The sequence below is a fragment of the Ricinus communis genome, chromosome 9 (genome assembly GCF_019578655.1).
Source record: "Ricinus communis isolate WT05 ecotype wild-type chromosome 9, ASM1957865v1, whole genome shotgun sequence".
Classification (NCBI taxonomy): domain Eukaryota; kingdom Viridiplantae; phylum Streptophyta; class Magnoliopsida; order Malpighiales; family Euphorbiaceae; genus Ricinus; species Ricinus communis.
This window is the reverse complement of record NC_063264.1, coordinates 9,926,936-9,951,543: the sequence shown is the minus strand read 5'-3', so window position 1 is coordinate 9,951,543 and position 24,608 is coordinate 9,926,936. Positions and strand designations below refer to the sequence as shown.

The following is a 24,608-nucleotide window of genomic DNA, read 5'->3' as shown; positions in this document are numbered from 1 at the left end:
AAGCCATACAAGGACTTTACAAATTTATATTTTTTTTTTCTTGTTCAGGGGCAATAAAACCCTCAGGTTGTTCTATATGTAGATTTCTTCATCTAAATCTCCATTAAGAAAGGTAGTTTTCACATCCATTTGATGTACTTCAAGATTTCACGAGGCTGCGACTGCAAATACTATTCTAATGGAATTTATTCTCGTTCTAAGAGAATATGTATCAAAGTAATCAAGGCCTTCCTTTTGTTTGTAACCTTTAGTTACAAGTCTAGCTTTATATGTATCAATTGACCCATCTACTTTCATTTTTCTTTTGAAAATCCATTTGGATCCTAAAGGTTTACTTCCTGGTGGAAGATTCATAATTTACCAAGTATGGTTTTATATAATAGACTCAACTTCACTCTTAATAGCCTATTTCCATAAATGGCCTGCTAAAGAGTTCACAGTCTCGTTATAAGATGGAGGTTCTGCTTCTAACAAATAAGTTAGAAAATCTTGACCAAAAGATTTTTCTATTCTAACTCTTTTGCTTCGTCTCAACTCATCCTCAACTTGTCCATGATTCTGACCATTTTTATCTATAGTCTCATGTGTTCGTCTTGACGAATTTAGTCTCTCCTTAGACACACTTGGTCCTTTTCTGGACAGACATGGAAATACATATTCAAAGAATGATGCATTCCTTGATTTTCTTTATCATGTTTTTATGTACGTCTGGAATTTTAGAGTCATACACAAGAAACTGTTAAGTACTACTGTTATGTGCATATCTTATGAAGATGCAATTAATAGTTTTTGAGCTTATCTTCACCTTCTTTAATGCAGGCATAACTACCTTTGCAAGACACCCCCCCACTCGCAAATATTTATAGGAAGGCTTTCTTTTTTCCACAACTCATAAGGGGTCTTATCCTCTTTCTTACAGGTATTAAAAGGTAATTAGCTGACAAAATAGCTTCCCCCAAATGTTCTAAGGTAACCCAGAACTTATTAACATTACATTCATCATTTTTTTTAAAGTACGGTTTTTTCTCTCAACTACACCATTTGATTGAGGTGAGTAAGGTGTAGTGACTTTGTGAATAATTCCATGTTGTGCATAAAACTCACCAAAATAGAATTTCATATTCACCTTCTTCATTACTTCTCAACACCTTAATTCTCTTGTTAAGTTGATTTTCAACTTCTTGCTTATAAAGAGCAAATTTCTCTATAGCTCCATCCTTGCTTTTTATCAAATATACATAGCAATATTTAGTACAATCATCCACAAAGGTGATAAAGTACTTATTGTCATCCCTTATTTGTACAAACTTTAAATCACACTCATTGCTATGGAGTAAATAAAGGGGTTTAGTGTTTCTTTTAATTGCTTGGAAAGACGATCTTGTTAGTTTTGCCTTAATACAAATCTCACACTTATATTTAGAATTAATATGGAAAGCGGGTATGTGATCCAAGCTAATTAACCTACATAAGGTATCATAATTAACATATCCAAGTCTACCATACTATAAATTGGAAGACTCAAGCAGATAAGTAGAAGAAATATTTATTTCATTACGCTTAACAACCATTATATTGAGCTTGAAAAGCCTTCACATACAACCCTTTTCAACATACATGCCATTTTTAGATAAAATAACCCTGTCTGACCCAAACACCATACGAAATCCATGCTTATTCAGTAGTGAACCAAACACTAGGTTCTTACGAATTTTCGGCACATATATCATTTTGTTCAATGTCAGCTCCTTTTCAGATATCATTTTTAACACAACTTTGCCTTCTTCTTAAATTTTAGAAGTGGCAGAGTTACTCATGAATAATTTTTCTTTATTTTCAATAAGATTGAAGGAGGAGAATAAGCCTTTGTCTGAGCACACGTGCCTTGTAGCACCAGTGTCAATCCGCCACTCCTTTGGGTTGGATCCTACCAAGTTCACCTCAGACACCATAACGCATAGGCTTATGTCAGATACATTTTGTATAATTTCATCAACCACATTAGCCTCATGTTTATTACTTTTCCTCTTATGCAACTTGCAATCAGAGGACTTGTGTCCCACTTTATCACAATTGTATAATTTTCCTTGAAATCTCTTCTTAGAGATTATTCATTTTGGCTTTAAGGCAGCCTTTTGTTTCTTGGATTTGGAACTTTGTCTGCGCTCTGCTACATTTGCCTTAGCCACAAAAGGATTTAATCCTATTTTTTCAGAGTTTTTATTGTCTTCCTCAATATGAAGTCTAACAATTAACTCTTTAACGTTCATCTCCTTTATTTTATGTTTGGGGTAGCTGAAATCCTTCCATGCAGGAAGTAGCTTCTCAATCATAGTTGCCACTTGGAAGGTTTCACTGAAATTCATCCCCTCAATATAAATCTCATTGCACAAAGATTGGTTAAGCCATTCATCACATAATTTCTGCAAAAGAAATCAGAATGATGCCAAGCATCAATTGTAGTTTTCATTTGAACATCTTGTTCATCATCATTGAGGGTTGGAGGATCTTCAGTCAAGAATCTCACAAGATTCAAGGTAGTCAAGCAGAACAACATTTTTTGTTGCCACCTTTTAAAGTTTAGCACGTTGAATTTCTCTAGTTTCTCTCCATGATTCATATGAATTGAAACAGGAACATCATGGGAAAGTGCTTGAGTTCTAGTAACCTCAATCATAGCACTGGACTTTGAAGTATTTTTCATCTCTGAAAATTAATAATAAATTTAGGATCACCAAATCTAGATCCTAAATATACCATAAATTAGAAAATACAACTAAATTATATATTCAAGATATAATTTATAATAAGAAAATAAAAACATGATTTTTAGGTCGTCATTTCCAGCAATCTGTGTAAAGAATCTATTTTAAATATATAAAATATAGACATATGCTAGAATTAAAACTAAAAAATAAATAACAATCACTAAGATTATAAGGACAATAATATACAAATATATAGAGAACAAAGTAATAAAATCGGATACAGATGTAAGAAAAATAGGACACTAATAATTTGAGGATTTCTGAATTCAAAAAGAGACACCGAAGCATAAATTTTGGCATACCAGTATAATGAGATCAAGACATCAATGAAGAGAAATTAGGACATTAAAAATTTAAGGCTTATGTATCACACAATCTCCTTAAAACATATTTGCCGATCACCGTTGGTATTTGAGGACGATATGACGTCTGTTTTCTAAGATATAACGGATCAACACAGTTGATGAACACCACAACAATTGTACAAGCGAATTTGAAGTATGTTTAAACTATTACATTTGAAAGTAAAGAAGAGAAGATATGAGGATCTATTTCTCATTCATTTAATGAAAGAAAAATGGATGATATGTATAGGGAATGACTAATATAGGAAAATGACCTTTGATATATCTTGAGACCTTAGATATATCATGATTAATTATAATTAATTCATGACCTTTGACATACCATGATTAATTCATCATCAATCTATGACCTTTGGCATATCATTATTAATTCATCATTAATCCGTGATTTTGACATATCATGATTATTCATCATTATTCCATGACCTTTGATATATTGTATGACCTTTGGTATTTTACTTTTCCATATCAACATTCAATGGGTATCAATTTATCATTCACCCATAATTCATTTTGAGTAGGCTTACGAGTCATCATATGTCTCACAAATATTCCAACAAAATAAAATTTCAAAATGTGAGGTATAAAAGTAAAAAATGTAAAGGAAAGGGTAATGTCATGTAATTTTCTCTTTTTAAAACACAAATGAAAAATGTACCAAATAACAATGTTCTGCATATGGGCTTGAAAAAGAATATTGGATGTTTATATTGAGCATGTTACATCTCTAAGTTATTGGATTGTTAGACATCCTCTCCTATCAGTAATTATCAAAAAAATCTAACGATAAATTACTTCTTTTAATTATTTTAAACATATTTCTATACATGATTTCTTCTAATATTTTACCACATATCTATAAATAAGGTTCTGGTCAACAATTCATATCGACAAAGGTTTTTGTTAATTCAAAAATACATAAAGTGCATGATTTCAAAGAGAGGGATATTTATTTTTAGTATTATGAACAATAATTTTTCTAAGTATAAATAGCATTTCAATGTCACAGTCTGAGAATAAAAATTGTCCAATTCGTGAAGTTGAATTAGAAAGAAGTATTAACACCAGAACAATTGATGAGCTCTTAGCAGTTGATTTCCATTATCAATATTTTCTGCTTTTGGTTTTATAAATATTTAATTAGTTTTTGTATATTTTTTTTAACATTTTGTAACTGACATCAAAGCTACTATAAAATATGTTAACGTCACAACTGGATGGTGGTATAAAGCGTGCTCCCAATGTAAAAGTAGCATGCAAAGCCATAACGGTTGGGTATGTGTAATAATTGTAGATTATTAAGAGAACCCTATGTATTGGTAATATTATAATAAATTTTGTATATATGATGTGTAATAATTGTAGATTATTAAGAAAACCACCTATGTATTGGTATGTATTATACATTGTACTTATTTATTTTCAATGATAACTAATAACTTTAACATTCCTATAGGTATAAACTTAACACGATTATGAGGACGACATAGGGTCGACAACGTTTCTTATATTTGGGCATACAACTCCTGATTTAATTGGTCCACCGTTAAATAATTTGGCTCAATAATGTAAATATAAGTTGTCATTGTCGCCGTTGATTGAGCATAATATTTGGCATGAAAAAGATTTTCCAAGTGGTGGTTAATAATAGTACTGAGAATCATATAATCTATCATTCAAAATGACTCATATTTTCAAAGATAATAACCTGTTAACTTCCTACATCCAGTTCACTACTTCGAATACCATTAGTATTAAATAAGAGTAAAAAAGTAAGATTTCTCTAGTGAGGCTACAATGGTAGCAATTGAAGAAATTGAAGGCAATCTTTTTCCTGACGAAACACTGGTTAAATAAAAAGTGTTAAGTAAGAACACAATATATAGAATTAAATCTCATATTTAGAGTATATGGGTTATGGTTATTATTAATTTATAACAATCTCTTTCTTAAACTTGAATTCCAAAATAATATTATGCATCCCTTAAAATTGATTATATGATGTATGAAATTTGCTGTATTAATTTTTTTCTCTATAATAGGAGGCTACTTCATCGTTTGTATTAGAGCACGATGCTTGAACTTATATTAATTCACATGCACAATTTTAAAGTAAAACAATCATATTCTGTATTACAGGTGGTACTTATATTCATATTAACTCTTTGCAGCTCGCTGCTTCAAACTATCTACTCCCCTTATTCTATGTCTTACCTTTATGTTACTTTGTAACGTCACATGACATTAAATATTGAATATATATATTTTTATATTAAGTTTTGTATATTATAACTTATACTCGGGTCAATTATGCTTAAACGTCTGTAAAAAAATTGAGATATGAGTTTAATTAAACTTAATTTTAATTTTTTAATTTTATGAATATTTAAATATTAAATAAGTTTATCAAGCAATTATCAGTCTTGTTAGCTAATTTTATTTATTAAAATAAATTTTTAACAGATAAAATACCTGTTATTTAATTAATATTTATAAATATAAAAATAACTAAATTCAGAATTTGAATAGTACGAGCAGAATTTAAAATAAATATAAAGTGTAAAATTAAACTTTTAAATAAATTTACAACAGATTTAGATAATCATATTTTAAATGAATACGGTACTCCTCATTAGGTGTTGCCATTTGGGATGATATTTATTAATTTAAATTAATAAACTAAAAAAAGCAGCATTTTCCATTAAACAAAATAAAAAAAACGAAAGTTTCCTAAAAAATAGAAAACAAGAACACGAAATGACAAGAAAAATCCTTATAACGTTCCCTAAAAATGGTACGAATTCGTAAATAATTAAAAACGGAGGGGTCTTTATTAGACTAAAGAGCAAAAGAGAAGTTAGACATCCCTTTCTTCATTTTTTCGGTTCGTTTCCTGGTCATTTCTCTTTGAAATTGCCCGCCACTCAGCTCAGCTCTCCCTTCTTTGCTTCCTGTTACCCAACAAAACACACACACACTCTCTGTCTCTCGCTCTCTTTGCCTTCACAATTCCACAATTTTAAAAAGGTTAAATTTCTGTAATTATCGCACTCTCTTTTCTTATTGTTTTGGGATATATTTTGCCCTTTGTTGAGCCTCACTTTGTTAGCATATGTTTGTATCCAGATAAAATCACACATGAAAATGAATATTTCCAAGTACATTAGCAGTCTATAGTTTGTTCTGATTTCTTACCAGTTCCAACTTTATGTATCACTACATATTTGTCATTATAGTTATCAGTTTTACATTCTGTAAAACCCTATTAGAGGGTTTAAGCTGCGACTTTTTTTTTTCTCTAAAATTAATTTTGTAATTCTGTGCTTTTGTTTGCTTCTCTTGTTTAGGATTGTGATACGCGCCAATTCGATAATCATGGGAGATTTGTCAAGGTGAATTTATTTTTATTTTTTGTTTAAAAACCTAATTTAGTTATAATAAATTTGATTGCATAAAATTTAAAAATCTAATTTTGTTGACTGCAAAAGAATGAAAAATGAGTGGTTATTAATTTGGTTGACTTGAGTGCTTGACTTACTATTATAAATGTATAGCCTTGAATATTTGGTGGGCTGTTCTTATTTTTTGGTGTTATTATTATGTGTTGAAATGGGGTTTTGCTAGTGAGGATATTTCAAATATGCTTCGGATACTTGTTGCAACTGATTGTCACTTGGGATATATGGAGAAGGATGAAGTACGGCGGCATGATTCTTTTCAGGCGTTTGAAGAGATTTGTTCAATAGCAGAGCAAAAGCAGGTTAATATACTTGCATTGCCAAGCCAATGGGAAAATATATGCTATGTTTATCTATGGGCTATTTTGATGCGTTAAATTTTTTCCATGCAATTCTAAGTTTTATATGTTTATAGGTGGACTTCTTACTTCTTGGTGGTGATCTTTTCCATGAAAATAAGCCCTCGAGGTCAACATTAGTCAAGGCCATTGAGATTCTCCGTCGTCATTGCCTCAATGATCGACCTGTGCAGTTCCAAGTTGTTAGCGACCAGACTGTGAATTTTGCAAATAGGTGTGGAGTTTACTGCTCGTCAATATTTCATCCTTATTCCAAAATTTTATGTCCCTTTCTTAAAAAAGAGAGTTAATGACCATATGCATTGCTGTGGAGGCATAGTCCAGTTTATATAATTACTAATTAACCTTTGTCTTTAATCTAGTATCTTGAATAAATATATCCAAGCATTATTTTGAAAACACTTGAAATCACATTTTATGCTCTTTCTTTTGCAATATTTATTTCAAAGGAATGTACTATTCTTGCTCTTTTATGGTCAGTAATTATAGAATATATCTGTAGTGGAATTTACAGGTAAGCTTGTAAGATTTGCATCTGGTCATACACATATAGAACATCATTAATACCTGCAATGAAGTCATGCTTTACATCTATTTTATCTTTTCAGAATGTATAAAGAGGAACTAAGCAGCATACTGGCTAGTAATAACTTCTAATTTTTAATAGATTTGGCCATGTAAATTATGAAGACCCCCACTTCAATGTTGGCTTACCAGTGTTCAGCATCCATGGAAATCATGATGATCCTGCTGGAGTGGTATGAATTTACGGTACAATGTCCTTTTTCGTTGAGATGATATCATGATACGTTGATCATTCTGTTATTAGCACATCTTTTTTTTTTTTTTTTTCAGTAATTAACTATAAGTAAGCTGCAAAGGCCATTTAATTGCTGTGTGAAGTTCATTGGTGGTAATCATCTAGATTTTGGTTTGAGCTTTCCTGAGGTTAAACTCGTCACTGCCTATATTCCTTTCTAGCTCAGAAGCCCAAGAAAGAAAGTTTGAATGAGGGGGTAACTACTTTAATATGGTGACCATCAATATGTTCCGTTTGGTTTGGGATTGATAAGTTAGAGCTTCCAATGGTATGCAGTACAACATTATCACTCTATTTAAGGTGGTGTTAGTTTGCTGCATGTAAGATCCTAAAATACAATATATTCTTTAGGATTATCATATCCAGATTCTCATGGCTGATCAACTGCTACTCTTACCTTTTGTTGTAGAGGGGTGGAGATGGGAGGGAAGAGAATAGTTACTGAACGGAGTGCAAGTTATCCCTCATTTGTGTGTTGGATAGGAAGGTAGTAGGTAGAAAATGATGAAATCATAAAAGGTCCATTCCCAGTGGCAGTTCCATCCACTTTTGGATGTAATAGTTTGAACAAAAGGAAAAGACTTCTAAAGGAACCACTTTTCTTTTTGTTGCTTTATTCCACCATACTTCCTTAAGTAATTCATATTTCCCTTTTTACCAAAGAAAATGTGCCTGTTTATTGGTTTGGAGGTTATTAATTAGTCTTCAGTTGTCATTGTAACTCGTGTGCAAGTGATCTGTTAACTATTTGAGAAAATGCTAATTGGGGAACTCTTTTCCTGTTACTTTTAGTGATTTGGCAATTTGTTCTGTAGTTGCTACGAAAACTAATGAAAATCTTCAACTATGTAAACACTTATATTTTTGTAATTAAGCAGTCATATTATCCATAATGATGCATGATATATTTTTTCATGGTTAAGCTTGTTATCAAATTTGTTAGACCGTCTTGTTTGGCTGGTTTTAAATGCAGCCTATTGTGTAACTTGCTACGATCACTGGTTGCAGGACAACCTTTCAGCCGTCGATATTCTCTCAGCATGCAATCTTGTAAACTATTTCGGGAAAATGGCTCTTGAAGGCTCTGGTGTTGGTCAAATTACACTCTATCCTATCCTTGTTAGGAAGGTTTGCTGATAGATATTATTAGCAGAATACTATGGACTTTTGTAACTATATTTATAGCTCGACCTATAATTAGTTTGAAATGCAGGGTTCAACAGCTGTGGCGCTCTATGGTCTTGGAAACATTAGGGATGAACGACTCAATAGAATGTTTCAGGTGCTTCTTATGAGATATTTCACTGCTTTTTAGTTTCTGAATTTAAGTATACAAACCTGTCTCTTTGTTATATCTTTTATTTTTCAGACACCACATGCTGTGCAATGGATGAGACCTGAATCTCAAGAAGGGTGTGAACTGTCTGATTGGTTCAACATATTGGTGCTTCACCAGAACAGGTTGTGTGTGATTGAAAGTATGAGTTTAAGTGAGATTCTGCTTGCATGAGAGCTTGTGCGTGACACTCTTATTAGAAAAACTGTGCTGAATCTTTTCTTGAAAAGGAAAGAGAGAGATTTGAAATTCATCTAACCTGGTGTTTATTCACATTAGCATATCCTGTGGAGTTATATCTGAAGATATCAATGTATGTGAATTTCAAATCTTACCTCCTATTGTGTTCTGTAGAGTGAAGACAAATCCAAAGAATGCAATAAATGAACACTTCCTACCAAGATTTATGGACTTCATCGTGTGGGGGCATGAGCATGAATGTCTTATTGATCCTCAGGTTCCAATAACTCAATTTTCTACCACTATGTTAAGAGTATCTGTGCTACCTTACTGAATTGAAGATTCTTTTGGTTTTTAAAAGGAAGTTCCTGGTATGGGATTTCACATCACACAACCAGGTTCTTCAGTTGCAACATCACTAATCGATGGAGAGTCAAAGCCAAAGCATGTGCTGCTTCTAGAAATTAAGGTAGCTAATAAGAAAACCTTGATATATAAACTGTTTAGATGCAGTATTTTTGCCTTATATTTATTACCAGTCTTTTGTATGTTGATGTGCTATTATATAGGGAAACCAATATCGCCCAACCAAGATACCTTTGACCTCAGTGAGGCCTTTTGAATATGCAGAGGTACAATGGTGATTGCCTTTTTCATTTGTGCAAAACCTTTTCATGATTTACTCGATTTCATGATGTAGGTCGTCTTAAAGGATGAAAATGACATTGATCCCAATGATCAGAGTTCTATTCTTGAACATTTGGATAAAGTGGTAAGTTTGGTTTTCAAACATTGCCAAAGAATATTTGGACCTAAAATATTGCCATGGTTTACCTGATTAAGATAGTACGTCTTTGGTAATAGAACACATGCTAAGAACATTTACTTTAATTTCTCAGGTCAACAATCTGATAGAGAAATCTAATAAAAAGGCTGTTAGCAGATCAGAGCTAAAGCTTCCATTAGTTCGAGTAAAGGTAACATCGACACATAACTTACAAATGACAGTCCTAATGGAAAGGCTAGTCTCAAATTTGTGCGTCACTTGCATTCATTGATTTTTCAGACCATGCACTTTAATTTCTTCTTAAGTGTTCCATCATACTTTTTCTAACATAAAATAGGTCTTAAGTTTGCTACTTGCAAATAAATAGAAAAGATAGGTTGTATTGCTTCTTAATTTACATATATTACATTGTATATATATATAGGTACAAACATCACCTAAATAAAGAAAGAACATGATCACAGCTATATAAGAAATCTACCTAATGATTTGCCTAATCTCCTTTAATGTAGCCTAGAATTCCTATATTTACAGCTAGGTCAATATTTCCTATTCCAACACTCCCCCTCAAGCTGGCTGAAAAATATCTCCCATTGACAGCTTGCTTACTAGAAAATCAAATTGTCTTTTCAATAGTCCTTTGGTAAAAAATATCAGCTATTTGTTGAGATGTAGGAATATAAGTAATACAAATCAGTTTACTTTCAATCTTCTCTTTGATAAAGTGCTTGTCAACTTCAACATGCTTAGTCCGATCATGATGAACTGGATTATGTGCAATGGAACAAGCAGCTTTGTTGTCACAATAGACTTTCATGGGGAGGGAAATAGGTAGTTCCAAATCTTCTAGTAACCTTTTAATCCACATTGCTTCACAAATTCCATGTGCAGGAGATCTGAATTCAGCTTCAGCACTACTACGTGCTACAACATTTTGTTTTTTGCTCCTCCAGGAAACAAGATTTCCTCCAATAAAAGTGCAATACCCTGATGTTGACCTTCTATTTGCAGTGCTACCTCCCAATCAGCATCGGTATAGACTTCCACTTTCAAATGACCAGATTTTTTAAACATTAGTCCTTTTCCAGGTGTTCCCTTTAGATATCTAAGTATCCTATAGGCAGCTTCAAAGTGTTCTTGGCCTGGTGAGTGCATAAATTGGCTAATCATGCTTACTGCAAATGCTATATCAGACGGTATGTGAGGATATATAAGTCCCGCCCACTAAACGCTGAAACCTCTCCTTTTCAGTTATGTCCTCTGGTTTTGCAGGATTTAATTTGAGATTCACCTCCGTTGGAGTTTCAACTGCTTTGCAACCTAGATTCACAAAAATTCACAAAAAAATTCCTTTGATTCACAAAAATTCCTTCTCGTGATCTTGCGAACTCCATGCCTAGAAAATACTTTAATGCCCCTAGGTCTTTGATCTCAAAATCCTGACTTAGATTTTTCTTTAAACTAGCTAATTCATCCTCATCATCACCAGTTAAAATCATATCATCAACATACACAACCAACACTGCTGTTTTACCTTTCTTAGAACGTTTATAAAACATGGTGTGGTCTGCTTGACTTTGATTGTATCCATATCTTTTCATTGTTTTCCCGAATCGTTCAAACCATGCTCTTGGGGATTGCTTGAGGCCATATAAAGATTTCTTAAGTCTGCAAACTTTGTTTTTGCCAACAGATTTTTCAAATCCAGGAGGTGGACTCAAGAACACTTCCTCTTCTAAATCACCATTGAGAAAGGCATTTTTCACATCTAGTTGGTGTAGTGGCCAACTGAAATTAATTGCGAGAGACAATAAAACACGTATAGAGTTTGAGTAATCGATACCATAAGTTTGAGTAAACCCCTTAGCCATAGAGTTTGAGTAATCGATACCATAAGGTTTCTTAGTAATCGATACCATAAGTTTGAGTAAACCCCTTAGCCACCAGCCTAGCCTTGTATCTCTCCACATTGCCATCTGTTTTACATTTTACAGTAAAAACCCATTTGCAGCCAACAATTTTTTGATCTTTGGGGAGTTCTACCACTTCCCATGTCCCATTCCTTTTCAACGCACCCATTTCTTCTATTACTGCCATCCTCCAATTTGGATCATCAAGTGCTTCGTGAATATTTCTTGGAATAAACAGATTTGAGATTTTTGACACAAATGCCATGACTCTTGGAGAGTTTATTATAAGATAAATGATTTGGAATTGGATGATTAGTACAAGAACGGGTTCCTTTTCTAAGTGCAATAGGGACATCAAGATCACAATATTCATGTGATTTTTGAGGATTATCAAAAAAACCATTATTTTGAGGAGAATCTTGAGTACCTGAATTTGGAGTGGATTGACTAGGTGCTGAGGAGATGATGAGTTCTCTACCTTTTTTGTGATCCTTTCTCCTTGTATAAACAAGAACCTCACGCTCATTATTTGGAAGTGTTTCTTTCTCTGTCATAGATTCAATATTGCTTGACAAAATAGAAGTTTTATCTTTAAAAATATTTGGCGTAGAAGCCACAATTTTGGGTAAAACAATGCTGTCCCATTTATTTTCTTCCTGTAATTGCTCCCCCTGAAGAAAATTCCTTTTGAAATAAGGCTGATTTTCAAGAAAGATAACATCCATAGAAATTATGACATATTTATTGTGGGGATTAAAAAACTTATACCCCTTCTTATTTGATGCATAACCAACAAAAACATTTCTCAGCCCTTGGATCTAGTTTGGGTTGATGCTTGTTGCTAGATAAATGGACATAGGCTATGCAACCAAAAATTTTAAGAGGTAAATTGGATGAAAGATGATGTTGTGGGAAGTAACGTTGAAAACATTCAAGGGGAGTAGTAAAATCAAGAACACGGGTAGGCATTCTATTAATCAAATATGATGCAGTTAAAATAGCTTCTCCCTATAAATATTTAGGTACATACATAAAGAACATAATAGCACGAGCCACTTCCAATAAGTGTCTATTTTTTGCGCTCAGCTATACCATTTTGTTGGGGCGTATCAACACAAGTAGATTTATGTTGAATACCTTTATCTTTTAAAAACTTCCTAAGCGTTTCATTGAAATACTCTGCACCATTATCAGTATGTAGGGTACTGATTTTAGTTTGAAATTGATTTTCAATCATGGCGTAAAAATTTTGAAAGATCGTCTTAACATCAAACTTGTTAGTCATTAAAAAAACCCAACACAATCGAGTATGATCATCGATAAATGTGACAAACCAATTTTTTTCCGAATAAGTATGGATCCGTGAGGGACCCCACACATCACTGTGAATTAAATAAAAAGGCCTTGAGGGTTGATAAGGCTTTGAATGATAAATGTGCTTATGACTTTTTGATGGAATGCAATGTTCACAATGAAAACAAGAACAATCTATTCCCTTAAATAAAGTAGGAAACAGCCTTTTAAGGTAGAAAAAACTAGGATGCCCCAATCTATAATGGCAAAGCATGATTTTATCTTTAACAGAGATAGAACTAACACTACTTAGTCCATGAGGTTTTTCATCTTTGGAGGCTTTAGCTTCAAAATGGTAGAGCCCATCTATCATCCTAGCATTGCCAATCTTCCTCCCCGAATTCTGGTCCTGAAACACACAATAAGAGTCACAAAAAATGACACGGTAATTGGAATTTTTAGACAGTTTACTGACAGATAATAGATTACACGCAAGTTTAGGTACATGGAGGACAGATTTAAGAGTCAAGGTTTTTGACAAAATGATTGTACCTTTACCAGCAATTGGTGTGTAAGAACCATCTGCTATACGAATTTTTTCATGACCAGAACAAGGAACATAAGTATGAAATAAACTTGAGACACTTGTCATTTGGTCAGATGCTCAAGAATCTATGATCTATGGAGCAGTTAGACTCATACAGGATAAGGCATTTAAATTTCTACCTGTTTGTGCCAAGGAAGCATTAGGAGTACCAGATGATCCAGAATTAGATTTCAGCAGCTTTAGTATTTGATCAACTTGTTGTGGAGTGAAGGAGACAGCTTCAACTTCATTCGCAAAAGGAGTCCGATTGAACTTGCCTTCATGTTTTCCCTTCCAGGTAGCTTGTTTTTCCATGAAGTTCCCAGCAGTTTTCACGTGTATGCTTTGGTTTGTTGCAGTGGTCACACCAAACACGGGGCTTTTCATCAAATTTCTTCACTTTTCTTGCATAGGATTCAGCTGCTGCTAATGCAGAATTTTCAGTGCTGCTGTTTGAGCCTTTTTTCCCCAACATAACCAGCCTGCGATTTTCCGCACGTCGAACTTCAGCAAATACCTCGCCAATATTTGGTGACACTATCCTCACCTTGATGGATTTCCCCTAGTTTTAGCATGATTCATATATCTGAGACTGATTTCCCACTTCTGAATACATTGAATTGACATTATCCCAAAGTTCCTTTGCTGTGTGATAACACATATAATTGAAACTTATGTCTTCCTCCATGGAGTTGACTAGCCATGTCATAACCATGGAATTTTCTGCATCCCAAGAAGAATAGGATGGGTCATCCATGTCTGGTTCCTTCTTCTCACCAGTTAAGTATCCACTCTTCCCTCTACCTTGAATATACATACGCACAGACTGAGACCAGTGTAGAAAATTCTCTCCATTCAGCCTAACAGTGGTTATTTGGACTAAATGAGAATCAGATGTGGCTAAGATTTTTTGTTGATTGGATGAAGTAGGTATTTCAAAAGGAGGATTAGTGATTGACCCATCAGATGGAGTTGCAGGCATGGTGGAATTGCAGTGGCTAGATTTTTCTTTCAGGCTAGGGTTTTTTTTTTTTTTTCCGGATGGCTCTAATACCATACAAATAAATAGAAAAGATAGGTTGTATTGCTTCTTAATTTACATATATTACATTGTATATATATATATAGGTACAAACATCACATAAATAAAGAAAGAACATAATCACAGCTATATAAGAAATTTGCCTATATAAGAAATCTACCTAATGATTTGCCTAATCTCCTTTAGTGTAGCCTAGAATTCCTATATTTACAGCTAGGTCAATATTTCCTATTCCAACACTACCTAATATTTCAACAGAGCATATAGAAGGTTTACTAATGGAGAAAGGAATTTTAATAGTACTTGCCATTCAGCCTTATTTAAAAACTCTAAATAATATGATTCTTGTTGCAATTTTCTGGACAATAATAGAAGACTTTGTTAGTGGCAAAGTACTATATCACCTCTCTGCCCCCAAATGGTCTTAATATTTGTTTTCTGATTCCTTTTTTAGGTAGATTACTCTGGATTTATGACGATAAATCCTCAAAGATTTGGGCAAAAGTATGTTGGGAAGGTAACTTCAGTCTATTGGTTGTCTCATTGGAGAATCTATGCTTTGTTATCTTGAGTTGAATTTAAGCGTGAATCTTCTATTTCTATAAATTTCTTAGGTTGCAAATCCTCAAGATATTCTTATATTTTCAAAGGCTTCAAGGAAGGGTCAGGGACAAGGTAATCTGAACCCTCCAGTTGATGTCTGTCTGGTTTTCCATGGGTCCCATATGTTCTGTTTGATCTAGGCAGCTGTCTAAAGATTTTCAACTATTGCACCGAAGTTACGAATCGAAATGTTTGCATGCATGCACACATGCACTCGGAAAAAAAGATTTAATGATGCACGTGTGGAAATTTAAAAAAATTCTTACATCATGAGGGACGACCAATTCCCTTCTCAGTCTTGATGGGATGGATTTGTGCAACAATCTGTCAGAACAAATTTCAAACTTCTTATTCATCTTTTAATAATCCTTTATAGTTGGTAATTCCCAGTGTGATACAAAAACTGCTAGTATAACATAGTGATTTGTTATTTTCTTAATTTTCTCATCTCTTAATTTCAGCTAAGATTGATGATTCTGAACGCCTTCGCCCAGAAGAGCTAAATCAACAAAACATAGAAGCTTTGGTAGCTGAAAGTAATCTGGTATTCATCAATATTTTTAATATGCAAGCTGACGCCTTTTTTTTTTTTTTAATTCTTTTCTTGTTATGCTTCATGTTACATAGAGCTTCACTCTAGTAGGAGACATAATATGATATTATAGAATTCTAGGATAGCATGGTCTATTTGGCAGCTAGATTTGAATATCTTGTTTCCAGCTTTAGACAGATGCCTTTCCTGGTTCAATACAATTATTTTTTTTAATGTCACTATTAAATAGAAAGAAAGGCTTGAAATGGAGATAAAATATATTATAACCAGAAAAATTGCATGCATTCTCTGATATTAACTTTGAGATGGACTCCTCGGGATGGTGTCTACCTTGCAGAAAATGGAGATTCTTCCAGTCAACGATTTGGATGTTGCGCTGCACAATTTTGTTAACAAAGATGACAAAATGGCATTCTATTCTTGTGTGCAGTACAATCTTCAAGAAACCCGTGTGAGTATATAATATCATCTTCCCATCTACAAAGAGATTATGTGTGAAATCTGTTGGGTTTTTTTTTGCAGTTGGATGGATATGTAATTTACTTTTTCTTGAGTTACATGGATTAAAGTGCCTGTACATTAATTTCTTATTGATGGTTGCCTTTTCTCAAGGTCAATGCTGGCATCATCTGTCTTTTCATTTATCCTGATGCTTACAGTTGATTCATTCTGCAGAATAAAATTGCGAAGGATTCAGACACGATAAAGTTTGAAAAGGAGGATATAATTCTCAAAGTTGGAGAATGTTTAGAGGCAAGAACTTTGTGTTTTTGATATTTGTCTTTCTAATTGCAATAAAGATAACTACTATTCAATATTATCTGCATATCCTAGGCATCTTGAGAAATTAGCTATATTTTTTAATTTTTTACTGAAGCATGATATGGAAGTAGGTGTATTGTGTAGAGCAGTTCTTTAAAGTGCATTTGTATGTATATGTAATGTGCATCTGTGCATGTATCTACAATTATCAATATTATATATTTGCACATTTTATTACGAGTTAATGGATTTAGCTTAGCTCTGGGTGCATATATGAGGACTAAATTATGGAAGTTAAGAGCGCACCCAGTTTGTTTTATCTTTCTTGGATAGTATTGCTGTTGAGTGAACAAACCAACACTAATGCTGTTTGTTCATTTAGCAGATCCTACCAAAACTCAGTATGGGTTCTCTTATCTATATTCATATCCATGTTTGTCTACTCTCTTTCTATCTACTATTTCTTTAAGTACTCTCATGTTCACTGCTATTAAGCATGTAGGTTTCAATCCTAGGCATCTGAATCCGTTCTAATGTGGTCAGTTGACAGTTGAGAAATCCCTCTTATCCTTCTCTTTGAAGAGTGATTATAATTGCATTTGCTTGAGACCAACTAGTTAAGACATCGTACATCTACACATGGACACTGCACTCAATATGTTTTTATCAATCACAAGTAACGTTATATGTTACAGGAACGTGTCAAGGAAAGGTCTATGCACTCTAAGGATGCTCCACAAATTTCATCTAGTGCACATTCCATAGAGGTAACTGATAGTTTGCTTTGTCGCATGGATTTTTAAATGTGGAACTGGCATGTGGAAGTATCACTTGCTTTCTGAGTTTCTGTTTTCAATTTTGTTTAGGATTTCAGAAGTATAGGTACTGCAGGAGTCGGAAGTGCAGTTTCCTTTAGTGATGATGAAGACACAACACAACTATCTGGTTCAAAGGCCTCCAGTAGAAACCAGAAAGGATCAAGATTAGTTTCTAGGCCTTCTTATGATGATGCTTCAGAGGCCGATAAAGGTAAAACTTCTACAAGAGGAAGGGGTAGGGGCAGAGGCAGAGGCAGAGGCCGAGGCCGAGGCCGAGGCTCAAATAATTTGAAGCAGACAACCCTTGATGTATCTCTTGGATTTCGCCAGTCTCAAAGGTTAATTTTGATAGATGCAAGTTGTTGCATAGCTACCATAACTTTATCTGGTGAATAAAAATGCTGTGGGTGCGATAATGCAACATAACAGGGGGTGCTACTTATTTTGCTATTGCTGTAGAAAATGGAAATAATGCAACATAAATGGAACATTGCTAATCTTAATCGTCTTTATTGTAAAAAAAGCTCAAGTATATTAGTTGTAAGGTTCGCATCCTTTTCTTTAATGTTTTTGGCATGGCAGATCTGCATCAGTTGCTGCAACAGCAGCAGTTAGAAGTATTGCTGATGAAGAGGAAAATGTGGAATCTGCTTCAAGTGAAGATGCTGAGAATAGAATCAATGAAGTTGGGGACAGTTCGGTATGACTTCTGTTTCCATTTATTTTCATGCATCATGGTATTATTGTGTTTCTTTTTTCTGTTTTACTGCCCTGTTAGATATGAATGGATGACACGGTAACATTGGAGAAACTTGGCTTATAGATAGGCGGCATTGAAGCCATAAATGTAAATAGATGAACTAGGGTCTGTAAAAAACCTCAAATGTTAACTATAGAAGTATTTTTGAGATGGCTTGTACAAAACAATTATAACATACTATTTTATGCTGGGGTTAAATCATATAACAAACCCAGCCTTGATAGGTAATTAAACCCTATTAAGCCATCCATCTAACTTTAAAGCCAACTGCTAAATACTGAAGCTAAATTAAATAAATAAACCATCATATTAGTAAAGAAAGATGTGGTCCTGATCCTTAAAATGACCACTACAAGGAGGAGATATGCTTCTGCATCACAAGGCATCTGCTATAAATAATGCTGATGGTATTTATGAAATGTGAAAATGGATGTCGTATCAAGAAATACACCTTTCACTGATAAAAGAAAGAACTATGATCTTTTATTTTCTTAGAAAATGAAATAGCCATACCAATTACAGTTTCCTGGATGTAAGTAAGGGCAACTATGGTACTTCTGTTACCCTTCAGTTTAGCAAAGACTTGCAGCTGTATGAAACTATATGTATCTAACCTTCAATTTGATTCATCATCTTTGTGTTTTACATTATTGACTATATTAGTGCAAAAACTTGAGTTCATTTTGCTTTGAAATAACCTTGCTGACATGACACTACATACAGTCTCCTTTATATGTAATCATTTTTTGTGCCTCTTTTAAAGGATGATGCTGAAAGAATTCCAGGCAAAGGGGGAAAAAGAGCTGCTCCTATAGGAAGAGGTAGAGGTGGTCCATCAAAGCGAGGAAAGAAATCAGATAATTCAGCAATTCAGAGAATGCTCATGGGCAAGGATGACGATGACGATGATGATGATGCAGCAAAGCGATTAAATAAGTCTCAACCTCGGGTTGGTGATGCTTTAAAACCCTCTTTTAGTGTCTCAATTCTCTCACAGGATATTTCTTGGGCAAATATGCTAGTTGCTGAAAGAAATTGCCTGTACTTCAAGAACAAAAATATTTTGGTTTCTTAATGGTGCTATCAGTCTCTTTTCTACCTTACGATTGGCTTCAGGACTCTGGATTTTCTTGGCCTTTATTTTGTTTGTGTTTAGCATTTGCTATCTCTTACCTTGAGAAATTTTAATGAAGTGATTGTTTCCGTACAAGTTTCTCTTCAGGAACACCATCCACTTGCATTACTTTTGTCAAGGCTTGAAATTGACTCACTCTTTTACTTCTCGACATTCTAAAGAAGATATTTATCAATTTCTTGATTGGAACAGGAAGTGATACTGTTAGATCTATGTCATCATTCTAGTTTCATATTTGGATGTCTTTGGTCATTAGGAATTCCTCCAGATTTAATATGATCAGCTTCATGTGAACATTTGTAAAATCCTAGTAGTATCCTGAGGTCATTTGTTAGTACATGATTGGGAGGATTAGAGACCAAAAACAGAAATCAAAATTTGATGGTTTAACTTTTTTGTTTTGTATGAAATGGATTTATGCTTGTTTGTATTTTTGCTTACTGGAATTTTCAGCTGTGCCCTGAACTTGGAAACATACTCCTTTGCAGATAACAAGGAATTATGGAGCTTTAAGAAGGTAAGAACAAGAGGTTCAACATCTCTGCAGCAATAGTGGTCAACTATCAAACATATGGTTTGTTCTGGTCAGACATTATGTAAACCTAGGGGTAAGCAAAACTCTAGAAAACCAGAAAACCAAACTGAACTGGTTCTATTCGGTTCGGGTTGGTTCCTTTCTATGGTTTATCCTTCTGTTTAGTTTATCTCGGTTCATATTTACATATTTACATATAATTCGGTTCAAGTGGTTCTATTTAGTTCGGTTCCTTAGATCTGATTCAAAGTCAGTTAGCCACTAGCATGTTAAGATTAAAGAAAAGTATTTTTGCGAGAAGTCTTGGGGAGATCTTTACAAACCTTTTTTTTTTCCAAAGATATAAATCTTATCGATATCCTTAGGTATTTGTGAAAGAGACCAAAAAAAGAAAAAGAAGAAAGGGCCCAAGAGATCACAGACCATACCTTTACTTATTTGGACAAAGGGTCAATTTGCCCCTTGAACTTGTGTCAAGGGGTCAAATAGACTCAATTTCATTCTTTTTCCAACAATTAGGCTAACAACTCCTATTTTGAGGTCAAATAAATTCAAATCTTGACGATATTCAATGTTTACATTACAAGCGTTTGTCAGAGTGTGAATTGAGTATTTATTAACAAAATAAATTTTATTACTGTTAATTAGTTTATTGATGTGTTAGATGAAGATGGTGGAGTGAGGATATTGAATATAGATGTGACAGGTGGTGGTGGTGGTAGTGTTGTGATAAAAGAGAATTGATTCAAAAGAAAATAAATGAAAGTATATAAAAATATTTTGTTGTATATATAGTAATAGGAAGTGAGATGAAGGATTGATTTGGTTTTTAAATAGAAATCATGGGTGTAACTGTAAAAGATAATGTTGGACTAATTTGATCCAACAACACAAATTTAGGGGTATTTGCCCTTTTGCTTTTATTTATTTCTATATAAGCTAAATATATGAGTGTCCCTTGAACTTCTCTTGGAATTGGCTCATCAATCCAACTATGATTTAATTGCGTTTCCAATTACACAGGTTGTTATTTTCAGCTTTCACTAAGAAAAGTATTAAAATGATAATATTCTCTCACTAACATCTTTAATTATAGGGGTAATTACTATTTACCCTTAATTTTTACCCTAATACAGTAGTTGTTCCTATGTTGATTTTATTACATTAAGTCCCCCTTATGTTTTTTCCAAAACTAACTACTGACTTCCTGTATCCGAAATTAATGCAGTCAAATGATTAAATTGAAAAATAAAATTACAACTTAATTCTTGAACTTTAACTAAGTATGAAATTCATCCAAAATAATTATTTTATCATATTAGAGGGACATTATTCATTTTAGTGAGAGTATTACAGTAAGTTTTTTTAGTATTTAGTATAATTAATAAATTATTATTTTTTCTTATTCTAATGTTCAACACAATTTAATCTTGAAAATATAAATACTAATATAGTAACATTATCAAATTAGCATATAATCTAATTTGAGTTATTAAAATAGATGCATATTTATAGTTAGAAATATTCATGTATATTATTATTTTGATAGACATTAGAATTAGACTATGCTAAAAATGGAATTTTTACTTGAATTTGATAAAGAAATAATTTTGGACAATTTTAATACTTGATAAGAAGTTTAAGGATTAAACTGTAATTTAAATTTTTAATTTAGTCTTTTGACTGCATTGATTTTGAATGTAGAGATTTAGTAGTCAGTTTTATAAAAACACAAGAGAGGTTTAGTATAATAAAATTGACACAGAGTAATAGAGTAAATATCGAGGGTAAAAAGTAATGATCCCTTAATTATAATGATAAACACAATGAAAACAAAGAAAAAATAATGAATTTTTTTTTTCTTTTAGACTAAAACGGTAAGAAAGAATGTAGATACAACCATTGCTTTTTCCATCCTTCAAAAGCATGAATCAAGCTCAGCTTTCTTCATGGCCTTCATAACCACCACTAAACATCACTTTCCCACCTTTACCGTCACCCCTACCACTCTAGTATAACAATATCAGTAATATGTATTAGTAAATGGGTATCCCTGTTCCAAATAGAGAATAACGATGATGAATTCAAGAGCGAAGTATAGCAATTATCAATTATAATTTCAAGTAAAGATGATAACATAAAGAAGAGTCACACATTTACAGAGTGGCTACCGTATAAGACTCACAAGGGCTACCCATGCCTCAAGCTTCTAAAGAAACAACATAACCATGATAGAGAAAGAGAGAGCAGTGATGCGTGCTCATTTGAACAGATTGCCCAATGCGAGCATAGGTCGCCGTATATTACCTCGCCCCAGAAACTTAGAGATCAATATGAAAATACTAGTGTGGGATTGGTGTGTTCACTCTCTACCTTATCACCCCCTAGAAAATAGAATCTTTCATCTTATCATATCTTATCTCATCTTAAAGACCTAATTTCTAGGTATTTATCATTTAATGCAATCACTATAAATAGTAATGGGGAACACCTAATATAAGGTAATGCCATTTTCACTTGCTTAAGCAATTGAGTTTCTCGTCTCTTTCACATACTAACTTAACCATCAGAGTAGTTTTTTAGGCACCATGCTTGATACTGTAATGAATAATTGTCTTTTGCAGGTTGTATCAAGAACTGTTCGCTCCTACAGATCGGTATTTTTTTGGTTCGGATCAATAAGCAAGCACAAGAATAGGCATGTGTAAGGCTCAACTGCTCAAAAGCAATCATTTATTCTTTCTCTTGTTTGGAATCCAAACACATTCTTTGAATTAATTGATTTCAGAGGTTTTATTTATTTATTTATTTTATTTTATTTTTCATAAAAAGGACATAAAAGAAAGAGCTATTAGGCCTTTATCAATTAATCTAACTGCGGTTTTATGGTTCTTAATATCATATTCAAAATCTAAAAAAACCTAATCTAATCATATTTATCAAAGATTAAAACCCTAATCATGCTTCTAAAAATAAAAAATATAAAGAAACACAGGAGGAATGAAATAATCGGTGTTTATGATGGAAGCAGATGTATGGTCGAAGGAACCCTTAAATTATTACCGTGGATATTGGATCTGCGAGTCTTGAGCGATGAAGAGACAGTTGAATAAAAAACTGGATAGGAATCCAGAGCTGGATCTGCTTTTCTGAAATCTTCTGTCGATTGAAAAGAAGTTTCTAAAAATGATCTTTCTTAAGTGACTTGTTTCCTAAAATCACTCTTTCTTAAGTGGCTTGGATCTTCAAATATTAACTATGATATTTAGTGCAATTCTTTCTGTTTGATTTTCTCTCTTTTCCTTCTTTTTCAGTGTTGCTTCTTTCTTGATCTCACTTCCGGTCGAATATTAATTCTTGTCTTCCTCTCTGAAACCCTAAACACCTCTTACTATTTATAAAGGTAGGGTTTTAAAGAAAACCCTAGAAAAAGGTATAAATTTTAGGAAATACCGATAAATATCCATTTTATTTATTTAAAATTTAAGTTATTATAGATAAAACAATGATTATCGTCAATGAAACCTTCTAAAATCTATATTTGGACGTAAAATCATCCAAAAAAAATGATGTCGGGGTATCAAAATTCAATCGGATCTATGAAGAGCCGATTGGCTCCACAGAGGAAGTTTTAAAATTTGCATTTTAGTCCTTATTTTTGTAAAAGTTACTGTTTAACCCTCAAACTTAAACTTTTCGGACAATTAGATCCAAATTGATTTCACAAAGATAATTCCAGCTGGATTGACCTTAACCCTAGCCTCGTATTCGCCTATTCTTTACCTCCCGAGACCCAAGAAAGCAGTAACTCTCATCATAGGATTTTCCATTTTTTTCCCTCGATATCTATATTTGAGAAAGGGGTGCTGACAGCTGCCTCCGATTTGTTGAAATTTATAAGCACGCAAATACGTTAAATAAATTAAGACAAATCAAAGATATGAAGGATATAACAAAAGAATATGTGGGTTGTATAAGCCATACTTCGTAAGCTCTAACTTTGATTAATGATTCGATGTGGCTCTACGCCCGCTTGGGTTGAGGAATTCGCCTGCTTAGGACATCACTCCACTAAGGAATTCCCAATTTCACTCCACCAAAGGTTTGGGGACTTAGCCTACTTAAATTTGAGGACTTCGCCTGCTTGGGTTGAGGACTTTCCCTGCTTGGAATGAGGACTTTGACTGCTTTTCGGGAGCCACGTCCGTTTCAATTGGAAACCACGCCCATGGAATTGGGGGCTATGCCTGTTGAATTAGTGATTACGAAGACCTCCCTCTAGCTACTTTCTGTTCTAGAAGATAATTTCATCGCTTCATGTCGATTTGTTAATTTTCCTCTTTCAAGTACTTGGGTTGAAATTTTCCATTTTAGGGCACAATTTGACTTGCTTTGATGCTTTCCAGAAGATATACTGGCGTTTGGCCCATCTAGATACTAAAATATAAATTTACCGGGTCAGGGACTAAACTTGTAATTTTCTCAAAAAATTTCCCTCAGTGTGTCAATCGGGCTTCTGTGTGTCTTCTGCGAACTTG

General features: G+C 33.4%; 1 protein-coding gene and 1 long non-coding RNA gene across 3 annotated transcripts; one reads left to right on the top strand and one right to left on the bottom strand.

The window, feature by feature from the left end:
- Positions 1-5,997: 5,997 nt before the first annotated feature.
- On the top strand, positions 5,998-20,293 carry LOC8282426 (double-strand break repair protein MRE11). 2 transcript variants are annotated; one of them, XM_002525713.3, is made up of 23 exons: positions 5,998-6,160; positions 6,481-6,525; positions 6,758-6,893; positions 7,007-7,164; positions 7,618-7,708; positions 8,779-8,898; positions 8,984-9,052; positions 9,140-9,231; positions 9,461-9,563; positions 9,648-9,755; positions 9,856-9,918; positions 9,987-10,058; positions 10,186-10,263; positions 15,359-15,421; positions 15,519-15,579; positions 15,969-16,051; positions 16,398-16,511; positions 16,736-16,813; positions 17,518-17,589; positions 17,689-17,978; positions 18,223-18,340; positions 19,164-19,349; positions 20,024-20,293. In XM_002525713.3, exons 2-23 carry the CDS (start codon positions 6,509-6,511, stop codon positions 20,054-20,056), a joined length of 2,205 nt encoding a protein of 734 aa, XP_002525759.2. In that variant the 5' UTR covers positions 5,998-6,160; positions 6,481-6,508; the 3' UTR covers positions 20,057-20,293. The 2 variants fall into 2 exon arrangements, with proteins under 2 accessions (XP_002525759.2, XP_015578833.1); XM_015723347.2 differs by lacking the exons at positions 5,998-6,160; positions 6,481-6,525; positions 6,758-6,893 and having other exon boundaries at positions 7,032-7,164; positions 7,618-7,721.
- Positions 20,294-21,851: 1,558 nt separating this feature from the next.
- Positions 21,852-23,091, bottom strand: LOC107261774. The gene is made up of 2 exons (XR_003079906.2): positions 22,256-23,091; positions 21,852-22,123 (listed from the first exon to the last, which is right to left on the bottom strand). It is a non-coding gene; the product is annotated as an uncharacterized LOC107261774 (long non-coding RNA).
- Between the last annotated feature and the right edge of the window lie 1,517 nt (positions 23,092-24,608).

Coding starts and splice junctions, on each gene's coding strand:
- LOC8282426 (XM_002525713.3), top strand. Junction 7,709..8,778: donor ATGATGATCCTGCTGGAGTG/GTATGAATTTAC, acceptor CACTGGTTGCAG/GACAACCTTTCAGCCGTCGA. Junction 9,564..9,647: donor AATGTCTTATTGATCCTCAG/GTTCCAATAACT, acceptor GGTTTTTAAAAG/GAAGTTCCTGGTATGGGATT.